Source organism: Perissodus microlepis, chromosome 5 (genome assembly GCF_051167445.1).
Source record: "Perissodus microlepis isolate ML-2025 ecotype Zambia chromosome 5, ASM5116744v1, whole genome shotgun sequence".
Lineage (NCBI taxonomy): Eukaryota > Metazoa > Chordata > Actinopteri > Cichliformes > Cichlidae > Perissodus > Perissodus microlepis.
Window position 1 is genome coordinate 21,059,742 of NC_140465.1, and position 25,343 is coordinate 21,085,084.

General features: G+C 44.0%; 1 protein-coding gene across 3 annotated transcripts in view; it reads right to left on the reverse strand.

Moving 5' to 3' along the window:
• Positions 1-3,185: 3,185 nt before the first annotated feature.
• The window catches only part of pax7a (paired box 7a), a 43,902-nt gene continuing 21,744 nt past the window's right edge, over positions 3,186-25,343 (reverse strand). For all 3 annotated transcript variants that reach the window (XM_084928704.1, XM_084928703.1, XM_084928702.1), the window contains 4 exons: positions 18,904-19,069; positions 18,235-18,431; positions 7,165-7,414; positions 3,186-5,990 (listed from right to left, as the gene is read on the reverse strand). In XM_084928704.1, coding sequence (XP_084784830.1) covers positions 5,875-5,990; positions 7,165-7,414; positions 18,235-18,431; positions 18,904-19,069 — 729 coding nt within the window. In that variant the 3' untranslated portion in view covers positions 3,186-5,874. The remainder of the gene's footprint in view (positions 5,991-7,164; positions 7,415-18,234; positions 18,432-18,903; positions 19,070-25,343) is intronic.

Genomic DNA, 25,343 nt, shown 5'->3' on the forward strand with positions numbered 1-25,343 from the left:
TTCTCCTGAGAAAGGGCTTGTATATGAATCTCCTGACTGAATGCACCCAGTTTGTTCTTCACTTATGGGCCGCCACTGCACTCATTTCCATTTTTGTTATTAATATTAATTAGTTTGAGAACACAGCTCAGATTTTAAATGTAAATCAAGCTTGGCTTCACAGTGATTTTTATCTAGCTCCGATTTCTTAGATTTACAACTTTACTTGGACTTTTTTTTGTCTTTGTTTAAAAAAAATGAATTAAGGGAGGTGTGCATGGATGTGCATATATGTGCACATGTGCATTTCAAGTATTGCAATCTGAATTGGTTCTATATAAATAAAATGTAATGAATTGAAGATTGATCTTACTTAGCTGATTAAATGTAATATAGCTGGTGAAAGATTCTATAATTTTGGTTCCTGGTAAATCAGACAATCCCCTATTTGAGCTCCTGCTTTTTTTTTCCTTTTTTTTTTACTTATACATGACAGATTATCTATCTATAATACCTGAGAGGGGTAACCATGAAATTCAAAATACCTAAAATGTTCTGAAAATAAGATTTTCTCCCTATGCAAAATACATGGTTGGGAAGGAGATATGTGCATGGCAAGCTGTGCGTCTGTGTCTGTGTCAGTGGGATCCTTGAGGTGACGAGCACAAAGCTGAGGCTCAGGTACACAGCGTATGCTGGCATAATTACAGGATTTGGGGGATTATTATACTGTAAGTGCTTTCATGGCGACAGCTGGGAGCTTTTTTACTCCCTATGACACATAATCTCAAAGAATAAAACCAAGACCCCAGAGCATCTCTTAATCATTTCTTAGCATACCTGCACACGGATCTGAACTCTTTCTGAAGACAAATTTGAAAAATTAGAATATAATTATCATATCTGGTTTAAATCATTCTAAAGTCATGTTTCCAAACACACATTTTCTTTAAATCTGAGACTTTTTGGCTTGTTGTTTTTTTTTTTCCTTAACTGGCTGTTTGCGTTCTTCCTCTTCACGGCTTTCCTGAGTCTTCAGCAGAAGGTTATTTATCACAGCATGGCCAGGTTCAGGAGCTGGGTCCTAAATAAGATCTGAATCAGAGCCTCTATTCCATGGCTCATTCTGAAAGTATGACCAGGCTGACACTGTGAATTCTCTATCACTGCTGCGTGAGTGATAGGGCCTCCTGGTCTCTACAGCAAGGCTCAGGAGTTTCATTTCCATCCCTGTGATCTAAACAACCCCATTACCGGCAGCCATTTATGCACAGGGGCAGTAGGCAAGCACTGGGCCTGAGGACACAGCCCACAGCTAAGCTACCATGGCATAGAGCTACCTTCAATGGCCGTATGTCCATATAGAGGAGGGGAGAGGAGGAATGGAGCGCTCGGGCCTCTACACTTTATCTAAACCACTCCAGAGAGGCGAGTGGAATCGGCTCTTGTGGGCTCTGTTTATCCTCTGCTCCTGTAGTCAATCAATTAGGGGATCAAAGCAGGAGATGAGGGAAATGTCATAAAGCTCTCCCACACACCACTGCCTGAGCTGCCACCTCGTCCAGTCTGAGTGACAGCAGACCCGAGGGAGACAAAACTCCCAGGCCGGCACCTCAGGAGACAAGCTGGAGCAAAGGGGACAACCGTAGCACATGCCAAGGTCTAATCTGGACAACCAGAACACAAACTTTTAGAGGAATATATGAAGGATGACACGCAGCAGGCAAAGAGCCACAATGCATATTTGATATGTTCAGAGGATCCATTGAAAGCCCCCCAGTCTCCTCAGAATGAACTCATATCAAAAACTTGCTTTGAAATCGATTAACTAATTGACCTGCCTCATTGGCATGCTAATCCAGCACCCAAGAACACTATTTTTTCCCCCCACAATATATGTTTTGTAATTAGATATTCAAGAAAATTAACATTTGCATCAAATTTAACTGAGCCTTGATGATATAACGTGGCGATAACGCTGCATTTCAGTGCTGATTTGAATCTGTGAAGGGAATCCTAAACGTTATGTATCAGTTTATACTCACTGAGTATGAAAATATGAAATAGGAATGATAGGTACCCCTTGATAACACAAGCAGTACTGACTTCATTTAGCTTCAGATTTATCTGCTAATACAATTTGATGGTGATGATGTTAATAATTTTGATTAGTGATGCCTTTAATTAGTTCACATTTAATTGCAAATAAAATGCAAAGTATTTGTTGTCAATTTGTGGCGTACAGAAAGTAAATATACATCTCTCACGGCGCATCTTGGCATGATTTACTAGTTTAGACAAGACTATGTAGGAAGATTTTCTTGCTGCGGCGACTGCACACATATCCAGCATGTTTGAGATTTGTTAAATGAATGAATGAATGTACCTAAGGCGGGTTTGACATACCTCCAGCAGTGCCTGATGGCTACAAGTGAATGAGCTCCACTGTTTTGACGTGTAATATAAAGCACAGCGGATGCTTCCACACTACACCGGTTAGTTCCCCTACATTCACACCATACCGCAGAGATTTGCAGACTGCATTCCCCGGCAAGCGGAGGGAGAGGCGAGCGCTGCTGGTCAGCGGGTAGAATGAATTACTTCCTACAGCTGCAGCTAGACACACTTTCAGTCTGCGTCTCCTCGTCTGGGACATTTGAGCTCTCATCACTCTCTAATCATATCGCCAGCGCTGGAACAGTCACTGGTGACCCCCGCAAATGTGCTTGAACTTACATGCTCAGACTACAAGCATGCGGTTAGGGAAAAGATAGATCAAGTGTGGCTGATTTAAGGTTTTGCAGATGCACACAGATCTACACCAGGCCTGTAATTAATCTGTCTGAAATATATTTTCCATCAATTTTATTTTATTTTATTAGCCTTTATAAATCTTTGAAAATACTAAAAAGGCTTGCCACAATTTCCCAGAACCCAAGGTTACAATTTTAATGGCTTGTCTTACCTAATCAAAGTCAGTCAGTCAGTCCAAAATTATATAAATGGGAGAAAGGCTGGAAAAACCAGATATTTGATTGGCTGGATAAAATGGTTATTGTCTATACTGACTATGCATGTACATATGTAGTACATGTAAAAACTGAAAGAAGCAATGGATAAATAAAAAGGCTCATTATTGACTCGTCTCATAATAAACGTTAAAAAAAACCCTGCACACGACAGAAATAAGAGACAAAAGGCTCAACTCTGTTTTGGATCTTTAATTGATAACAGTTACGCCAGTGTTACAGTAAACACACCAACAGGCTGAAGGTAGTAAATACCAATACAAGTTTCCCACTACTCTAATACTTCATACAGCAGAATAAATTATACCATGATAATATACACACATGCGGAACAGAAAAAGGAGTAAAGCAAAGCACAGATGTCAAAAAGCAACTAAACAGGTTAAGGGTCAAACAGACGGGAGGAGGGAGGGGGAAGGGCTGGGAGGGAAGGAGTTGTATGCCTTAAATACCCAAATGTTTATTGATGCGAGTGTTAGAAATGGGTTTGATACACTAAAGACAATTCTAAAACTCTTCCTTTTTAAAATATACACATGAGTGAGGTGTCTAAGTGAAGCAGTTGGAGCAGCAACTGCTGCGGTTCAGTGCGGAGTCAGCATTACTTTGACGTTTTCTCCTGAAGTCTTATTGGTCCACAAATCCAACAAATTCCCAGAGTAGAAAGCCTGTTGTCTCTGGCATTATTATCATCATCATTATCATCATCATCACGCTGGTCCATTTGCAGAGTCACACACCGAAGGCTCAGGTGTGTTAGGTCCTTGGTCCAGTGATAGCTGGCCTGCTTTTATACTCAGTCTGTAAAACAGGCGGTCAAAAACACCCTGAAGATGTTTAATTCAGCCACCTTTTAAATATACAGCGGTCCTGTGGTTCAGGGGGAGTCTGTCTGTGACACCAAGCTTTCATTTTCCTTCAAGCTCAGTTTTACCCTCTTAAATGTCATTTTAATTGGAACATTTTCAGCGGAATTTATATTTTACTAATTTATACAAATCAATTCTTACCTGGGTCAGAAAAAAAAACAGACTCAAAACTTTTGGTTGAAACAAGTAAACCAATTAAATACATTAAAAAGAAAACAGAAAAAGAAAACCAAAACATTTACTTCCACAAATCCCTTGCTTACCTACCACTCAACATAGTGTTGTTTTAGTATAAAACATACTCTTTATAAAGAAACGATACACAATCTGCTCCAGCTACTGTACATTTTTTCAGATTTTAAAGGCGACGAAGGACCAGATCCTTTCTTGAGCATTAACTGTCATAATAATCACACTGATGTCAATGAAAAATATCACATACATCTCAAGGGAACAGCTGGTCCTGGATCAAGTCAACAATGCGTGCTACACAAATGTCTCATATCCACTATTATTTAAACTTTTTTTTTTCGTCTTTTTTGTACATTTGGGTGAGTATGTGAAAGTGGAGGATTAGACGTGGCTCTGGTCCAAACCAGAGAAGGGGGCCAATCAGCGGAGTTACCTGTGCCCTTTCACAACTGACTGGATTATATGATTTTCCAGAGTGCATGTGAATGGCACAGCTTGTCTACTTTTTAATCTCATAACAGAGAATGCTGGAATGCCTATAGTATGTTGGAGATGGAGGCTGAGGAATGTTCTGAAGGAATTTAGTCGAAAGGTGGAAAGCCAACACAGTGTGCATTTACAAAATGTGCTAATTATGCTATAAAAAAACTGAAATACTGGCTAGTGATGAGAAGGGTCACTGTGAATTAGCTTTGACATTATATTCGTGTGATTTAATCTGCTTCACACTGTTTAAGTCACACAGGATTCCCTGGCAGATGGGATTTGGGAGGAATGGGGAGGTGTGTGTGTGTGTGTGTTCGTATGAGGGGGTGGTTGAGCTTGGCAAGGTCCATATTTCAAAATACATTAATTTCCCCAATCCTGTTTTTGCAAACAATGCCCTCCTCCCTATGGACCACCACTAAGGATGGGATGGAGGTTACAAGGGGAAAGCTATTGGCCGCCAAAACGCTGCTTTAATTCCCTGCAGAATCCAGCCAGCCAGACTTCCCACAGTATGGCCAAGTTCTTTAGGAATGTCAAGACGAATATGAAAGTGGGAAGGTCAAATCGCTCACGAATATTTGAGCTCAGGGAACAGGCAGAGGAACAGCAGCTTGGAAAACAATCATCCTCTTTTGTGTGACTGTGTGCCGACACGCAAACATGCATATGCAACAGACAATCGCTCCCAGATCATCTCAGTCATTCTCTGTGTTTTACACACCGACATCTAACGGAGAAAAGAGATACAAATGGAATCAAAGAACAACAGAAATCACATTAACCATAATCATATAACAGCAACAATAGTCTTAACAATATCAAAAAAGAACAAGAAGAAGAGTCGTTCAAATGATATTGGCTTTGTTAACTACTATGAACAGCAAGGTCAAAAGTACATGTTGTTGATGGCTCTAAATGTGTGCTGGACTGCAGCCATGACAAGGAGGAATCTGGGCCAATGAAGTTGACCATCCTTTGGTCATCTGGGGGTCCTTTTTGGCCCACTGAGTAAAATAAACAGGTCTGAGGCTGGGACATGAGTACAAGGAGCGGGCAATTATGCCCAAAGGGTGGGGAGAAAGGGTGCAGAGCCGCCTGGTGGTGTGAAAAGTTTAGCTCCATTCCCGAAAAGGGACTTTTCACTCTCTCACAAGCGTCACTTTCTCTGGTACAGAGTGAGGGCGCGCGTCTGTTCACTGATGTCATGGCCGAGCTGCAGATAGACGAGCTGGAGTTGCAGTCCAGACTTGATGGAGCATGGAGGAGGGTGGCAGAGGGCGAAATAGAGAGAGGTGCAGGGTTTGTCCCGAGTGGCTTCAGTAAGCCTGTCCCGTCTCCACCTGCAGCAGCCCCAGCACTGCCGAGTGGTCTCCAAGCTTCATCCTCCTCTGGGTGGACAAGCTCACATTTTTAGCCAGGTAGTCTACAGCAGCTATACACACAGACAAACAAACAAAAGAAGACAGAAAGGAAAAACAAACAAACGTTAGACAGGTGGTAGATTCCTGGGACATATGTCCTATTCACTCTCATTTCATTCCTCTGATTAAGGCTGAAACAAGTTGTGGCAGAAGAGAATGAGTCAAATGAAAAACAATTCACACAGAGAGAGTGAAAGATAAAAACCCCTCCCCTGTCCCTTGTCTGAGGTTGGCATGCTGCTGGCACAGAGCATGTGCATCCTGGTAAAGTCTCCATGCTGTCACTCAGACAGTTCCCCGTGTGTGTTCTGTGTGCCAGTCTTCATTACACTTGGCATCTCTGATTTCATGCCCTCCACACTCCACATGGCCGATCATTTTCATCCTCAGACAGCAGCTCCTCTCCTCTCTCTTCCATTCATTACCCATCCACTGTGCTCAATCACCATCTTAATTAACCTCACATCAGCTCACATCCGCACTGCCATCAGTTTCTTGCTGCTGACAAAAACACTGGTGCGCACACACAAAAACGTGACAGATTGGCACGCGCTCGCCCGCACTCACGCATAACGCAAACACATTTCGGAAAAGAAAATCACCAGATGCACAAAAGCATCAGATCACCACCAGAACCTGAAAATAAATACAAACAAATGTCAGCTAGCCAAGGCTGCATTGGTTTGTTCAGGAAGTGGGCTTCATTTTACCTCTTGTGAATGGCTGTGACAGCATCAGTCAATTATGCTAATCTAATAAAGCAAACTCTTTCCTGCCCTGAGGGTGTGTGCATGTGTGTGTGTGTGTGATCAAAATAGGAGAAAGAGGGAAAGAGAGGTGGGCAAGAGGACACTGTGGCCCCCGAGGGTGTGCCGTTCTTTGAAGTGGCCCTCTTCTCTTTCCCATCCAAGTGGAGTGGGGTGTGACTAAGGCAGCTCTGTAAATGGATGGTTGTGGTGTGGAGGTGGTGGTGGGGTCTTTATCAAGAGCACGTGTCTGCCTCCACCGACCAGGGTGCAAAGGTCAGAAGGCTCTCCTGCCTGGGAACTGGGCATCACTTCATAGGCTTTTTAAATTTAGTCAGCTTAAGAGGGGGTCGGAGAAGAACGACCAGCTTTTGTCACAAAAACATGAAAGTATTTGCTTATGCAACAACAACAGTATACACATACAGGGTCTACTTACTCTGGCCATACTGGCTGTACTGGTAGCCTGCAGTGACGGGGTCCACACTGTAGCTGGTGGCGCTGTATGTAGGAGGGCAGTATGACTGCGAGGAAGCCAGGCTGTCCACACTCTTGATGGTGTCAGAGCGCTGGCTGCAGCTGGCTGAGATGGGGTTGGTGCTCTCCAGGCTGCTGTGCAGGGGGGAAATGGAAAAGTCGTGCTGGGGCTGGGAGGGTACAGCACTAGGGTTACTCAGGATACTCATCACCTGGAGGGGAGGGGGGGAAAGAGGATGTTAGAAACTTGGAAAATTGAGGATCAAAGCATTGACAGAGTTGAGGGAAAGTACTTTTTTTTTTGCAAGTATAGTGCCATCCCAGCACTTCACGGTAAAGATGCCAATAGAAATACACCATTTCAACTTTGAAATAGGAAAGGGGAGAAACTTCCCCATCTTTTTTTAAAGAGCAGAGGGGAGGGAGGATACCAGGAGGGTGATGAGGTTAAAAAAAGGAGAAAGGGAACAAGAGACACAGTTTCCATTAGCTGGCGCTGCCAGTAAGTGTTCTGCTGTGGGACAGACGGGTCCCAGGGTGATAATAGACCCACCATCCTTGCCAGACAGCCCCTGTCCCGGAGCCTGAGGCCTGAGCCCGAGCCTACAGCACAACAAGCACCAAGGGAGTCCCTAATCCCTCGCCCCTAGCCTACCCATCTCATGAATAGTAATGGAGTTGGAACTGGTAAATGATCCCCTCAGATCCCCACACAAAGTAGGCTCCACAAACCATACTGAGCGGGCCGCTGATACTGCAGGTTGAGGCTTGCCTGAATATTACAGTGTGTATATTATTCACAGTGCATAAAGGCTTCCAATTCAATATTCTAGATTAATGTAATAGCATGTGACATTCGTCAGAAGAAGGCCTCACAATATGTTAAAATGTAAGAGATTACTTCTGGTGCTCCTCTAGTCTGAAGCACAGTGGCCCAGAACGCTGTGAAAAATTTTGTTTTCTCATGCTGTGAGTTTCGTTAAGTGAAAAAGCCTAAGTGTAGAGTGTGTGTGTGTGTGTGGTAAAAGAAAAAGGCAATTGTCCCACACATGCTTCCCTCCTATAGCAGCGAAGCCTTCCTTTCAACATCAGGTTCATGTTGAGTTTTGCTATGCTGCACTGGCCTTTGGCCCCTTGGCTGCTAAACCAATTAGCCCATCATAGAGGTGGTTACACAGGGGTGATACAGAGGCAGACATATGTTTGCATGCATGCACAAATGGACACATGCATACACATTTGTAGCAACCACACACCCAACGCAGGAGCTAGCCAAAACAGTCCACAAATGATGCTGCACGCCAGGATTATCCCTCAGAGGGAAAATTAACTATATTCTGCAAATTAATCATATCTTTAGAAAGGGGCCTCCCTAGAAATACGAAACACTCGAAGCACATTAGAAACATAAAGGCTGGTTAGTCATTTCCACATGTTAATTCTATCAGTAAGGAAACCCCCACCGTCCCCTCCACATCTGCGAACAAAGCATGTGACATGTATCCATAAGAGGGAGATTCATAGCCCTCTTCATGCTGGACACATGTGATGCTCCCTCCCATATGGAGATGAAGTGCACAATGTGAGGAAGATGAAGGGTTATGTTTGGATGGGTTCCTTAAAGTAAAAGAAAAAAAAAAGGGAGCTAGTAATATGTCCTGAGAGAGACAGCTGGAGGGCATGAGCCCATTTTAGTTATTGGTTAATTGAAGCTTGATTACATTGCTTCCTTATGAAATAGGACAGCCAACAACTGGCTCTATTATTATTCACGCTCATAAAAGCTCTTCAAAAGGAAATGACTTCTTATCGCGACATGTTGCGGCATTGCTATTTTAGCAGGATATTTTAGATGGGTCGGCCACTTTAGAGGCTGACAAGTGTTGGCATCTGTGAGGATCTCAAGCACAGTTTTCAGTTATAATTTAAGTGTTCTTAGTGGGGAAAGGTATGTTCAGAGTGGATTCTTCCACCCACACCTACAGCATTTTATGTGGTACACGGTTCAGTTTTAATTGGTGGGTTTTGCTACTTTGATGTTCCCATAAAGTTTTTTTCCCCCCTAAGTGTTCAAGTGTTAAACGATACTTTGTCACATAAACTCGTAAATGCCATTTGTGGCTGGATACATTGACATATTTCTGTTTCTGTGTGGCTCGTGAAACAGCTTCTGCAGATATTAAGTTCTAGCCAATGAATGAACTCTAAGAAAGCGAGGGGATCTGCTTTTTGTCTTGAATTAAAAAAAACAAACAAAAGAAAGGCAGGAAGCTGATGGTTGTCACTAAACACGTGGGTGTATTAATAAAGAGTTGAAAAGGACTTTGGATTCCTGTCAAATTTTATAGTTGAGGAAAGGCCATTATATTTATCATCCATACATACGGCATGCTCTTGCAGAGCAGAGTTTCTCCCTGTTTCTCTGCACCCGCCTCCCCCCCACCTCCCTGTTTCGCCTCGCATACGGCGTCCTCAGCAGCCCAGAGTTCGTTTGTTGTTTAACGTTGTGTGAGTGCTGGTTTGGGAGATAATGTGAGCCAGGACCCAGTTTAAAGGACAATGCTCCAGGGCGTTCCCTGCCTCTTGCGCACAACACCCCTCCCTTCACACCCGGCCCCCTCCTTTTCCACTCTCTCTCTACAGATAGATTACTTTATAAATAATAATAAAAAAGTAATTAATTCTCTCAACTTCTGAGCCCTCCAGCCTGTGGCAAAGTGAGTGCGGGAAGTGTAAATGGATACAATGTGCATCCTTTCAGATAAATAAATAGCACACTTGAGACAAAAAGAGGCCCTTTCAAACCCCCCTCCCCTCCCCTAATTTCTTCAACAGCCAAATTACATTTTTTTGTAACATTCTTTTGTTTGCGCGAATGTTTGACGAGTTGTTCTTTGTTGGATTTCACTCTGGAATAAAACAACGTGACAGAGACGGAGCTGAAACACTGCAAGTGATACAAGAAAAAAACACAATGAGAGAAAAGAAACACAGTAAAGAAAGAGAATAGGAATGTGCCGGAAGAGCGGAGTTTTCTTTCAGCCATTATAATCATTACGAGATCATAAAAGTCAACATTATTCCACTTTGACTATTTAATTTTTTACATTATGTAAGGCAGTGAAATGGAGCTCATTCGTGTCTCCTTATAGAAGCAGTCGTCCCTGCTGCACCTGATAATAATAAGAATGCACCCTTGCACTGGATTAAAACAACACCAATTCACAAGTGTAAAGTGAGGAAATGGAGTGCTGAGAATATGATAGCCTATAGAAAGAAGGCAAGGGGGGCAGCAGAGAGAGTGATATAGCGTGAGCGAGAGGAGAGTGGAGGCTTTGGGAAGTACAAAGACTCCTGTAGGACTGCACTGGCCTGAGGGCTAGCCTGCCTGGAGAGCTGATAGGAGCCCCTTCTGTTCCATTCCCAGCGCCAGCGCCAACACACCCCGCTCCACAAATACTCTTAATCTGCGCAATACTGGATTAGTTCCTCTGTCACCGATACCTCCCCGTTCTGCCCAAATCAAAATGCCCCCAAGATGTACCTTTAAGTTAGGCAGAGGTCACTGGGGCAGACAGGGAAAAATGAGCACTCCAAATGTCTGTAAGTTATCTGAGTACTGCAGAATAACATTGTGCACCTTAGCAGATCTGCCTGGCTGATACTCGCTCCAGCAAAGAACGATTAAAGATCCACAGTGATGACACTGAATTTCAGATCAATATTTGAAGGCCAGTCCTCGGGGTGTGATTACAGGAAGAGAATAGTGTTTAATTCTGTAGCCCAGAAGTCTAGAAAGTGTCTGACTTTGGAAACAGTCAAAATATGAAATAAAACCTTAACTATATAGAAATGTGTGTATTTAATACTTAGAAAGATACAAAGAACAGACAGACTTCTTATGTTAGATCATTAAATGTTACATGAAAACTTGATTTAAATCTTTTAAAATCCTAATCAAACACTTAACCTGAAACCAAACAAAAAAAAATGAAGGAAATAAATAACAAATGAAAATATCAGTGACTCCCCCCTCCAAGTCAGTCGACTCCTGCTCACACAGCGTCCTGCCCTTCCCCCCATCCCTCACATGAGAAGGCCGGCCCAGCGGGCAGTAAGGCCCCTCATCTGAGCAGACAAAATGACTATTTAAAAATAACAGTGATTGCATAAATTGAATTAAAGCGTTTTGGTCACGGTGGAGGTGGCGCGAGGGGTGGTGTGGGGCCGCAGCAGAAAGCCAGGATGGTGGCAGGCAGCAGATGACGGGCTCAGGCCTGCATGCCACTGCGTTAATTGGCCGCGGCACATTCATAAAAACTGAAAAGTGTCTTCCACTTGTGCCACAGGATGAAGAGACAGAAGCAGAGTGAGAGGTAGAATGGTGGTGGTGGTGGGGGGGTTGGTGCTGGAGGGAGAGAAATGGGCCTTTGAAGAATGTAATGCAAATGGGGCGTTGTGGTGGGGTGCTAATTGTGTTCAATTAAGTGGCTGATTGGCACTGACAGAATGTGGGCATTGACATGTCAGGCACAGATGAGGACGATTAGCGGGCACTGGAACAAGCTGTCACTCCTCACAACATGTTAGCCATTCTGCGCCTGTGCGTCTCCCCTCTGCGCTCCATGAAGCTGTTCACACGTACCAAAGGAAGCTTAAATGAGCGGAAGTGGAATAAAATTTATATTTATTTTAAAGGCTAGACACGCTCCCTCTGTGTTACTGCAAATTTCCATTAAGCTAAATGCTCATGGCGGCCTTAGCGTTCCAGAAAGCACAGCTGCTCAAGTTGGAAAAAGGACCCCCACTCCACCCCACCCCACTCCCCTCCTAAACATCCCACAGCATAAGCTATAAACTTGGCCCCGCACTAACCAGAGGTTAATATACCGTCTATTGGGCTGCAATTGGAGAACGTGTGGGGAGCAATCCTCTATTCTCTGCTAGTGATATGCTTGAGTAACTATGGGATGGATTCAGCCACTGGGAACAAGAGAGGCCCCTTCTAAGCGGGCACACACATGCACACAGACTTCAGCTCGCCGCACCTTGCTCCAACGCCTCTTCTAAATTAAACGGCAGATTTTCTGATTCCAGGAGAGTGGTTTCAGCAAGGCAGGGCCTGGTGTGTGTGTGTGAGAGAGACAGCGCGCGCGCGAGAAGCAAGAAGCAAGGCTGATCGAGGGAGTAAGGAGAAAAACGAAGAGGGAGGAAGAAGAAGAGGAGGGGGGAGGAGTGGGGGTTGTTTGCTGAAAACAGCAGGGGCCAGGTCTAGTGAAAAATGTCAGGTCAAATTGTTCTTGACAGTGTTAATATCTGCACCTCATAGCCATAATTACATGTAAATAAATAGTGAAATAGCTCTCAGCTGGAGACTGAAAGGGGCGAGCTGCTGCATGAGACAACCAGCTGAGGACCCAACTACCTCCCATATTCTCATCTTATTGTCTGGATGTAGAAGGGAGTGAGAGACAGAGATGCACATGCAATGAAGCTTATTTTTAGTAAGTTTTTCCTTTTCTTTGCGATCCCCCCTTGTGAAAGCTGGAAGCACGGTATAAACTCTGCAAAGGGGTCACGAGAATGAGCCCACGACGATGAAGGTTAGAGGACAGAGAGAGAGAGTGAGAGAGAGGGAGAGCCAATAAACCAATGAGGGACAGGGAGAAAGAAACAGAAAGAAGGACGGACAGAATGGGTGAGAGGAAAAAAAAAGTCAGCTAGTATTAATCACAGCCATGCACCTGTCAGAGTGGCATCTGGAACTAAAAGGAACCACATGCAGCTAGACAACATCCCAAACCTCTGGCTAGCGGGGCAGGTTCACAGCAAAGTAGCCTTCCTTCTTCTCAAGCCATCCCATGACCCCCTGAACCCTGACCCTTCACCCCGAAGAGACAGGTCACCCAGCATATGCCTCACAGACACTTCACCTGTGAAGCAGGCTGTTACTGCAGACATTATTACATTATGACTATTATTATCATTATGATGATACAAGTAACCTTCAAATTGTCTGTGTATGAGGAAGGAAATCCCCGCCAGATGAGCATGTGACACTGCGTACGCCCGTGTGCAATAGGTATTTTAGATAGGATCGATATTTGTGCCTATACTTTCATAAAGGCAGTGCCGCTCTCCACCTTATAGGCATTTCAACTGCGTGGGACACACAGCATGTGAATCAGTCTCAGTCATTTTTCCTCCTTAAATCCCCATCTTCTAGGATTTACTGAAATTCATATTGGCTGCCTCTGCAAGATAAATGTAAATCACATTCCCTTATATTTACTATTTATCAGGATGCAGCAGCTCACTTTCAGCAGGAAATATCTCTCACCCGCACACAAACACCCTTGCATTTAAATAGCATTTTTATTGTCCGCCATAGCCTTTCATCTGGGCGTAGGGAGAAGAGCTGCCTCTCCAGGGGAGAGAGTTGGAGCAAGAGCGGAAGGTGGGGAGAGAGAAAGAGAGAGGGAGAGAGCAAAGCACTATTGGCAAGGCATCGCTGGATGACAAAAAGCCAAGCGGAGAGAAGGAAGGTTGGTAGGTGAAAAATAGATTATGAATACACCAAGCTCCAACCAAAGATATTTTGGAACGTAAGAGAAAATGGCAGCACATGGCTGCTCAAGAGACTTTGAAAGATGGAGAGAGCAACAAATGGCTCAGATAAACAGGGGCTAGAGAGCTAAAGCACTGTCTCTGCTGCAAGGGGGAAAAAAACCCGAGGTTTGCATGCATGCTGCAAAGGTGGCTCCTTATACAGCATATTTTTTTTGTCACAAAGCATCAAGTTTAAGCTGAGCAAGAAAATTATTAGTCACGTCACACTCGTCTGCAAGCGGCGAAAACAAAAACAAGATTTATTGTCACAAAGCAGAAGGCCAGCGCACGCAGAGGTACGTCTTCGGTGTCGCAGACAGAAAATCTTTCCTCAGAGTTCAAAAGTGTTGCAAAACAACAGCAAACACTAATAATCTGTGCAGAAACAGTATAGCCAGTGGATATGATTTACAGTCCCTGGATTTTCTTGGCAACTGCCGACAGCAGGTCTCTTTTTTCTGAAAGCCTCTTACATCTTTTTTTATACTTGCCAAATTGAAACAGTATTTGTTTTAATGGGAGTTCTAATTAACCAGTATGTATTCCCCCACTTGCTCTGCGAGTGGCTGAGCTATGAATGCAGGCTATGTGCTCATCCCCTTTGATTTGTTGTCAGTGGAGCCTGCCAGCTGACACAGTGCCCGGTGAGAGGCTTAATGCCCAAGTTTTAATAATGTGGGGGACTACATGAATCTCCCCCTCTCATTGGTATTCAGGTGCAGAATGTCTTGTTAGAAGTCAGGGAGGGAGGCGGAATGAAGCCAGAGCTCCAGATTGTTCCGTACATTTTCCCCTCTCCATTTTTTTTTTTTTTTGGCAACGGCAGAGCTTGCTTCTTAAAAATAATTCATCCCATTTTTAAAAGAAGCGTCTGCGCTAGCTAATGGAAGAGCAGCAGCACAGTTTGGAGTCTCCCCTGGCTTATCTCTCTCAGACAGTTGTGGGGAGTCGCTGGTGAGCATGGTGTCAGCGTGCGTGGTACGGTGCAGCGCCGCGCGGGCAGGCAGGCCTGGGGACACAGATCAAAGGGAGGCAGGGGTGAGAGCCGCTCTGCCTCTGATCCCGTGTACGTGTGTGTGTGTGTGTGTACATGTGTGTGCGTGCGTGTGTGTGGAGGCCCGGCCCACTCACACAGCCCAAAGGCCCTCCTCAAATACACACAGACACACATCCTTGTCATTCCAAAACACACAACACTTTCATAAAACTGCAAAACAGAAAAAAAAAGTTCCTCACAAAACTTTGTGAACTTCCTTCATCAAAACAGCAATAAAATCTCTATCCACCATACCTATCCAGCTCACAGACTTCCCACTTTCCCTATCACGTCTCCTTATCATAAGGACACCCTACAACAGGCCCTGCATGCATTTCCCACTTTGATTCAACAAGAGAAATGCTTCCCGTTCCCTTTTTCCCCCCCTCCTCCTCTATATTTCTAGAAATTCTGCCACTGAGCTCCTTTCGCTGGGCTTCAGCAAGTGCCGTTGTTTTCTTTCCTCTCCCAGCAGGTGTCCCTGTCATGCAATAATGAGGAATTCAGCCCAAACGGTTTCACGCAAATGCAATGGCCATGAATGCTGCTTCAAAGAATCATTTGAAAAGTATCTTGCAGCATCATATTACTGGGATTTGTTGAAAATGTGCTGCGTGCTTGAGAGATGATTGCCTGTTAAAGTGCACCTCTTCAGCTGAAAGAACACCAATTTGCTTGTTTGTTTGTTTTTTACATGTGCAAAATTAATATACAAAGTATCGTGGCGATGAAAGGTCAAGAGGTCTACTTCAAATGGAATATTAAAAATGAAAAAAGACCAGAGAGAAAAAGCAGGCGTCAAGCTTAAATCTTCAGGTAAGGATGGCTGGAATGCCTAACCTCGATGCCCTTGCCTGTACCTTTTTCCAACACCTGCTGTGCTGCTAAATGAAACAAGGCCAACAACAAAACACACTTCTGGTTTCATACCTATTGCCCAGCCATGCACAGCTTCACTCCCATGACCCCTAAATATACTGCCTCCCTCAACCAGCCAAACACGCTGTATATCCCACAATGACAGCAACCAGTTTGAGTGTGGATGGCTTTTCCACTGCCTGTAATGGGAAAATGTGTGCTGTCGGGATAGGTTATGGGATTGGGATGGACGCGAGCTCCTGTCGGGACTGCTGAACGCTGCAGGATTCCATTACAGACTTGGCACCTCGCCACCGCAGCCCATTTACTGCGAATCAGAGAATTTTTGTCAATCTTTACAGCAACCGCGAGGCCATCAATGCCAGGCACTTGAAGAAATAGCTTGCACATTCCAATGCACAAGCATATCTCGAGCAAACAGATGCCGTGTGTAACTTACAATATCATATTCTCATTTCCATCTCGATAGAGAGTCTCTTTGTGTTGATTTTTTTTTCAATTACAGGAAAGGAGGAGAAAAAACAGGGGAATAAAAAAAAATAACACGAAAAATAAACAGCGAGGTGTGGAACGCGTGCCGATAATTTCCAAAGATGAAACCCAGCCGTCGTTTGATTGAAATTCGGTTAAATGCAAGGAGAAGACAAAGCCCTCTCCGACTCTGAGATGTTAAAGTGGTTGTTTGTTCTGTGAATTTTCTGTGTCGTGAGTTTTCTGTGACGAGCTTGCAAAGTGAGAGGGGGGACAGATAGGAGCTGCCCAGCACAGCGGGATGCTGCACCAGGGAGTGAACTCTGATTCTGCTGTCAGTGGGAGCATTCATGTCCACGCTGAGAGACTGATAGGAATGCCACACATCATTCCGCATGCGTTCACTTCAGTGCGGTGCAAACTACTGCGCAGCCAAAACATCCACACCATATACATATGGAAACTCCCCCACACATGAAAGCTGAAAACGCACACAGTTTAACTTCAAAAATAATTAAATAAATCTAAAAAAAAAAAAAGGGACAATAAACAAATAAAGTTTATTTTAGGTTGTTTTATACAAAGACTTTTGTCAAACCATGTCAATAGAGTAATTGAATACTGAAAATCCAGGCTGCACAGTTGCCCAAAGGCTCCTGTCCTAATCCTCACTATGACAGGAAATGTTTAATATCCCAACACATTCTGGAATGTCTACGAAGAGAAGGAGAGAAAGCGGCAGTGTACCCCACGCCAGTATTAGAGAGCCATTAATGAAAAAAAAAAAAAAAGACTCCATGTTCCTGGTGTTTTTCTGCAGGTTTGCAGTGAGAGCATTAGCAGTTAAAGCCTCTGTGCCACGATTAACAATCAAACACGCTGTGAGCCTCCATGTTATCCTCCGTCGCTCCAGAAGGAGAGAAAATCTCTTTTTTGTCACAAAATCCTTAATTCTTTCTTCTCTGAAGAAAGAGGGTAATACCAAGAATGTTTCCAATCTGCTTTGAGAAATATTTGAAGAAAAAAAAAAAACTCCCAATAAAACACGTGTGAACGACGGGGTAATTGTGGACAAATGCAGCATTGAAATTCATTTTCAACTCTTTACACACCATTTCAATCTTATTTTCTGCCTGTTAACCACATCTTGTTGGTGAGGGTGGGCAAGACTGGCCAGTATTGATGGGTAATTGTGTATAATTCACTCCGTACACACGATTTGCATCAATACAAATCATTTTTCATTCTCTGTTACTTAAAGCTCAACCCTTACCACAGAGTCCTATTTAAACGCTCATTAATGGAGGAGTCCAAAGAGGTTAAACATCTGAAATCCAGCAATTTAGAGAGAAGAAGGCAAACAAATGTGCACATATGCTTTAAGATGGCAAAAGGAGAATGGGTGGGGATGATATTTTCAGATCCTTTTTTATTTCAAAGGGAAACCCAGGGTGCTCCCCGTAATATTAAAAAAGGAGGTAAAGTGAGCAGCAAGGTGAACTTACAGGAAAGCCTGTGCCACCCTTCTCAGAGATGCTAGTAAATCGCGTCGTAAAGACATTAACAAAATCACACATAGCACTGGAGTCCTCCAGCTGCAGACAATTACGTGAAGAAGATTATGGGTATACATTTATAAGCTTTAGCTAATTATTTCATCTGCATGTGTTCTCTCTCTGTGCTGTGCAGGATTTAGATGTCCCAGGAAAGTCGAAACCGCTGTTTGGAGCAGCTTGAGTACTTGCGGTGCTATCAAGATGAATTTTAATTTGTTGATGTTAATCCAATTGTTTTACAAATGTAGCAATTTAGAGTAGCTAAAATAAATCCAGGGCTTTGGAACATGAACATAAAAGCCCACACTGGCAGTTATTTTGCTGAACACGCTGTTTCTGAATTTTAATTTGCAGTCAAATACAATTACACATTCTGAAGTGTGAGAAGAGGAGGGGGAGGAGGGACTTTGGTACACTAAAGAGTGTGAACGCCACCTATGTGGGAATATGCAGACAAGTGATGAAAGTTCACTGGACTGACCTGCGGGGAGAGCCCGTTGCCAACGGGGTTCATGTGGTTGCTGGATGCTGAGGGGCTCATGAATGTGTCAGAGTAGCTGGAGAAGCTGTGGCGATTGGACGACAGACCGTAAGCAGAGCTGCTGTCAGCACTCAGACCTCCCTGATGCATGGAGGATGGAGGCAAGGGTTGGGGCCTGTGCAATGTACTGCTGCCCTCTGACATAAAAAAGACAACAACACATGAGCACAGGTGAGAACAAATCAGGGAAATTTCTTAAAATTTTCTTAAAATCTGGGCTGAGGCCCACCGGGAATCCTCACAGAGGCCTCACAGTTTGAGCTCAGTCAGTCATAAGTCACACATTAAGTGTCCTTCCTGCGTATTCTTTGGCACGTAGAAATGCAGCTTTACACAGGAAAAGCGTAAAGGACAGAAATGACCTTTGCTCATAATACTACCCTTATTTTTGTCCCACTATGACAAAGATGTGATTGTAAAGATAACTGCTCGCTGCATGGTTCTTATATGCTGCACATGATTCAGACATCATTTATGACACTATTACCACAAAAAATATGGCTGGCATACCACAAATAAGCAGGACTAATGCAATATTTACCTAAATTTGATTAAACTCCGAGAACAGAACATAGAGTATATTTTGGCTGGATGCTGTGTCAACCTCACCCTGCGATAGTGTGGTGCTGGGGTAGCTGGACTCTGGTAGCTGGTATGTGGGTAAAGTTGGCATCCCTGTGGGTGGGAATCCTCCAGGAAGAAGGTGGTTGAAGGCAGCTAGCTGATTGGCCCCGGCCTGTTTGCGCCACCGAGCCCGCCTGTTGCTGAACCAGACCTGCGGGAATAAACCGGATCTTGTAAAAAGTATGACTCCAAATGGCTCACAGGATTTGATTTTATTCATTTTCAGCTGTTGTTTTCAGCGTCGTCTGTTTTTAACCATGACAGACTCTCAGTGGAGTCCGCCGGCTCCTGCCACCTGCAATTAATCTGCTGGTTGGCGTGAGTGTTGTTGCTGGTGCTGTAGGAGCTCAGTAGTGTGGTCCCTGTCTTTCTTAAGTGGTTGAGGCTGTGATCTATGTAAACAGGCTGCCCTAAGTCCACTTCAGAAGGAAGGAGTCGTTTAAAGGTCAGAGGTAGGTCACTAAGCTCCGCATCACACACCTCGAGTATGTTTGCGAAGCTGCTGCATGCTTTGAGGGAGGCCCATTTTTCCCATTTCTGGAAGCACAGTTAACTTGTTCATAGCTATTGTTCTGTTTCAGTGTGGCTGTGTGTTTGTTTTTAAAGGGGAAAAAAACAGGTTTTAACTTCAGAGTCGAAACGTGAAGTTCTAAGGCTACAAACAGCAAAAATGCTCGCAAAATGAGCAGCGCTACTGAAGCGCAGACACACAATGCCAGTTCCCTGAATGAAAGGGGGGGGGGGGAATTGGACCCTCTGGAACGGCAAAGATTTACACACTTTAAAAAGGCTTCTGCTTCAACAAAACATGAATATAATCAAGCCCTTTTGAAAAGATCCTGCAACCTGTTCCATTTAACCAAGACAAGGCCCGGGTTTCACTGTGTGCTAAGGGTTGAAGGACATTGATCTATGCCTCGCACAGGCAATTCATCAGAGTTTAATACACTGTCAGCGCAGTTCATCTACTGTTGTGTTTCAAACGGCCAGGGCTATTGTGAGAGCACATGAAAGAAGGGGACAAAAGCCCCTCCATACGCCACAGAGAACAGTGGACACAAAGAGGGGGCGTCCCTTTTAAACAGGTCTTAAAGAGGGACACTTTCAAGGGGACTTACACAGCGACATACTCACTGCTTTTTGGGGGCTGCCTCTTTTTGTACACACAAACATACATATAAACTTGTAGAGGCTACAAGGGATCTCAGCCCATCGGAGATCTTAATTTGAATGTGCTTCTTTTCAAACACATTCACTGCCTCTGGTGTTTTTCTTTTCTTTTCCTTTCTTTTATTTTGACTATTACTCAGTTTAGTAGCGAGTGCTTAGGAGAAAGAAAATAAGATGCAACAGGCGATGACTGTGTCGGCACTTGAGAAAAGGGCAAACCTCAATTATGCAGGTGGAAAACCAACAGGAAATCTTTATCTCAAGCCTGATTGCTCCTGAAGACTACGTCTGAATCCCTCAATCAGCTATTCCAAAACAAATGTGGTGTGTGTGGCTTTCGGGAAATTTCTGCTATTGGGATGTAGTGGAGCGTGGTCCAAAGTCTGAACTAAGCTCCAACTGGGCCAGACAAACAGCTGCCTAGGCTCAGGGGAGGAGGACACGGGGGGGTACACCCCTTCCTTCCACACACTCCTGTTCACCCCACCCCGCAGTGCCACTTCACCTCCGACCTCATCGACTCACCCCACTCGTCTTTTATGTTCACTTTAACTTCCTTCTCCCTTTGTCATCTGAGCTTAGGAAGGAGCTGTTCCATCATGGTAGCCACAAAAACACTTAAAACACTGAAGTCACTTTTTGCTTTCACCATTTTCCTTTTTCACAGATACATATTCACAGCCTCCTATTGTTAACTTTGCCTATATATTTATATATTTTACTTCAAACTACTGTTTTTTTTATTAAAGCTATTTTGTCCTAATTGTGAACATTTGTTGAAAACATCTGACATACAAAGTTTGTGCAAATTTAGTTTAGTGCAAATGTTCAGTTAAATAATTTAGTATATACATTTCATCTATCATGCTACTATGGAAAAGCTATTTCTGCGGCACAGGGGTCTGAGCTCAATCATTTCTCATCTTGTTCCAGCTGCTGGAAAGTCTCACACAGAGAAAACTCTGGAATATCATCATGATTTATTGAAATCTGCAGTACTCTGAGAATTTCAACAGTGAAAGTTTTGCAGACTACCATACAGGCTGCAGCTCTGTCAACATGCACAAACAGTGGATGCAATGTTTAACATATTGGACGGAAGATGAGCATGCATCACAGACTGAATGGCTTTCTCCAGCAATCACTGGGCTCTTAGCACAGACTGGGATAAACATGTATTCAAGAGCCTGCACACTATCACACACATGCATACATTACTTGCACAGTCTTATACATGCACACATCCACTCTCACACTGACTAACACACAGCCTGAAGCTGAGGATTTGAGGCTGCGCTCTGGAACCTGATCACAAAGTCACCTTGGACCACAGATTCTCCTCTGCTATCCCCAATCCGGTTTAATTCTCTGCAGTACAGAGAGCTGCAGCACTTCTCCATGACTCCCTATCTACCTACAAGTGTGCAGTTGAATTCCAATGGCTCACTTGTGCTTTGTTTTTCACGTACTAAACTGTTTTTTGCATCTAGTGCACTTGTACAGGCCTGCACAGCAGCTCTGGATCTTTATAGAGGAAGTTTTGGGAGGAAGGGCGAAAAGAGGAGATCTAAAACTCAACATTGGGAGTGAAGATTGTTGTCGAGTGCAACCAGAGTAGAGGCCGTAGATGCAAACCTGAAACACCTCAAACAAAAAACAAAAACCCCCTGCAAATACGACAAGGAGCGGGACAGTTTAAGTCTCGTGTCTGTGTTTAGCTGCATGCATCTCTTCGCTGCATGTAATCTTCCATTCACCCTCAGCCAGCAGAATCGACTCCCAGCGATCAAGTGGCATTTGGCGTTTTCTTATCGCCGATCGGTGATGACACACGCGCGCACACACTCACACTAACACTGTAAAGGCGTGACACTGCACTGCAGTAAAAACCTGTCAGTGTTGTTTCTCTTAAATAGGATCACTCATATTTCAGGATTCTCCATTTATACAATCCTCCATGAATTATTTTGTCAAAGACAAGTACTGAATGTGTGACGCCTTTCAGGAGCCAATTTGCACCATTCGGTAGATGAATACCAAGAGCCGAGATAATGACAAAACAAAATGTGCTGCTGACTTCATATCCACAGAAAACACAGAGGGGTGATGCAACCAGCTTCAACACACAAATCCTCTTCTGTTTCATACCACGCAATACCCCCCTCACCTCCTCCCTCACACCTCCCCTCCTCTCGCCTTCCCCTCTTCTTCTTCTTCTTCACCCCCCACTCCCCACTTCCCTCTCTCTGATTCCCTCCCTGCCTGCCTTCCAGACTGGCACTATGCTAATTAAAGTAGCTAGGAGTGTGAATTTGTGAGGAGAGTGGGATTAGCTTGATAAGTATCAGGAGTACAGAAGCACTGTACCAAAGTCATTTAAATTCTAATAATAAGAAACTGTTAGAACATTCACACTGATGCATTGCAACAATTTCTCCCGTACAATCTACACAAATCCTATTTATTCCTTTATGAAAAATAAACCCATACTGGCGGGAATGTAGTTGCCCGTTGGATTTTGTGGCAACAATAACCAGATCCATCGTGCCTTTTCTGCTGAAACTCAATGACGACCTAAAAGTCAGGGAACTGTGTATCACCTTTTGACATTAAGATTATATTTTCACCAGCTATTTGGAACGTTTGAATCAGCATTAGTCTGAATTCAGCTACACTGCTCTGTGACGTACAGATGCAGAGGCCGGCCCGGCACACAGACTCCACCGAGGCCTGTTTCCCTGTTGCTTGCTGCATGCACCAACAGGTCAGCGCGAGCCACAGATAAAGAGAGAAACTTTTTACCAAATTGATTTGCACACTTCGTAAAAGCAATGCTTATACCTTATTAGATTCCACTAACTATAATAGCTACATGCAGAATGTTTATTGGTAATGAAAGGGGACCTATGTGACAGATTCAGGAAAGCTAGCCAGCAGCAGCAGCACGCTGAGATGATGAGCCTCAGCCGACACTCTGGAGTCAGTCTCTTTGGAAACTTCAGTCTAAATAGAGGGGAATGTAATATGCTTCATTTGCTAGAGCTGATTTACGGAGGCCTGCGCAGCTCTCCCCATCCCAGTCCACTCCTCAACACAGGGAACAAACACAAGCGCTGCTCTCCTGGAATGGCTTTGCTGCCTGCTCCTGTTAAAACTGAGGGGTTATCAGATGGAAAGTGGCAGAGCATACTGCATCAGTGGAGGATATAGTGAAGGTAGACTTGGCAGTGTCCCCTCCTACTGAGACAGGCTGGAACTAATTGCTGAGAGATATGGATCATATCCCACAATTTGTCAGTTGGGGTGATAAAACCACTGCAGGGCTCGGGGTGGTAAGGGAGTGCTGGTAGCTCTGCTGAAAGGGGCAGCGAGGTTGATAAAGATAGATGGTGAAGGGGTCTTAAAATGGCAGGCGAGGGCAGACACAAGGGAGTTAGCTCTGTTTACGAGTTTGGGTTGTGAGTCAGCGCTAAGCCAAACACTCATCACTTCAACGAGAATCAAGCGGTTTAATTTACAACACGGCTTTGAGCTCTGGCTGCTGAGCGCCAGCGTGGCCATGTTTGCAGAGGTGCTTGCCGCACGAGTGCTTTTACCTCTGCACCGAACCTAAAAACTGCTTTTCACATTATCGCTGTGTTTAATGACAAATGGATAACAGCGAGCCGTGACAGCTGACACACATACGAGTTAAAATATGAGTCTATGAGCCTCCTCCAACACCCCCCTTCCTACGGACAGTTTCTCAGCCCCAAACACCGGTTAAGTCTCTGAACGACATCTGGAAGATTCGTCATTGCAGCTGTGCTGGAGAGGCTTTTCTCTCAGGCCAAAGGGTCTCCTCTCTTCTGCCCTGTGATGGGCCATTTGGGCACCTATATGTAAGCCCAGCTGGTGGAAATTTCCCGAACAAAGTGATACAAATAGCACTCACATGCACAAGCTGGCAAATTTACATTTAAACAACTTTCATATTTAGCTTCTATTCTCTCTCTCACTGTTTAAATACTGAAATGTTTATGTGGCATCTCCAGTAGTCATTAAGAACAAACCCCGAGATATATTTGGGGAAACACAGAGATAAAACTATCAGAAAATTCTTAGAACCACAATGAAACATGCTCATCACACTGTAGGGCAACTTTGGGCATTAATATATTTTGGCTACCAGAGTCCCTTTCTTTGTAACCTTCTCAGAAAATTAAGTTTAAGTTGACCTTTTGAGACTTTCAAAGCCTTAAAGAATTAGATTATGAGCAAAACAGCATTAACAAATTATAGCCATGTCTCAAATTCCTCAGGTTTTCACATGACATCATTTAAGTCTATTATCTAACAGCAGAGAGGCAGCAGTCGCTTCATGTTCTTTTTCTCCTGCTCTCATGTTTACATGAGATACACATTAAGTCACGCTTGAATTTTTCTTTTAAACCCAAAGAGGGACCACGCTCCCTGATGACTTTGAAGTGCACTACAAAGATGTATATACTTATATCACCTCTGTCATAAGGTTTGCTTAGTTTGTGTGGCTATATTTGTCCGATCAAAATGCAAAATTGAATGCTATTTTTAAATCAATAAAATAACTATCTTGTCTTGACTCGCTTCTTACACTTTTAAAAGAAACCCCCCTCAAATATATTGCCTTGTAACAGCGGTGAGATACATTTCTCCTTCCCTGAGTGAGGCATTACACACTCAGACATATTGGACATCCTTGTTGGGGGGTTTCAAGATGGACAAAGACATGTGTGGAATCAGTTACCCAATTGCATGTTTGGAGTGTGATGCACAGTTAGCATGCAGTGAGGAGTTGGAGGGGTTAGGGTAGTGTGAATGACTGTGGTAAGAGGAGAGGGGTGCCCCAGACCCTTTTTCTTTTTTACTAGCAGTTGATTGATTAATGTTGTTGTCGGAGCATAGGGTCCCCAGAGAGGCTGAAGAGCCCTGTGTGATATGTGGAGGGTTTTACAAGCAGCGGCGAGCTTGAAAGTGATGGGATGAGATCCTGGCCAAAGGCCGAAATGAGAAATCCATCAGGAATGCATTCCCTTTCGCTCCTCTCCCTTTTTTTCTCTCTCCCTCAATCTTTGGTAGAACAGCTGCTGCTATAACTCTACTGTACATATCTTTCTTCAAGCTTACATACAACTGCAGGGCACTCAGGCTGTAGGACAGGTCCCCGGATCTGAGGTGCGAAGGAGGGGAGTATCTCTGTCAAAGTACTTGAACATGAAAGATAATGGTAGACAGCA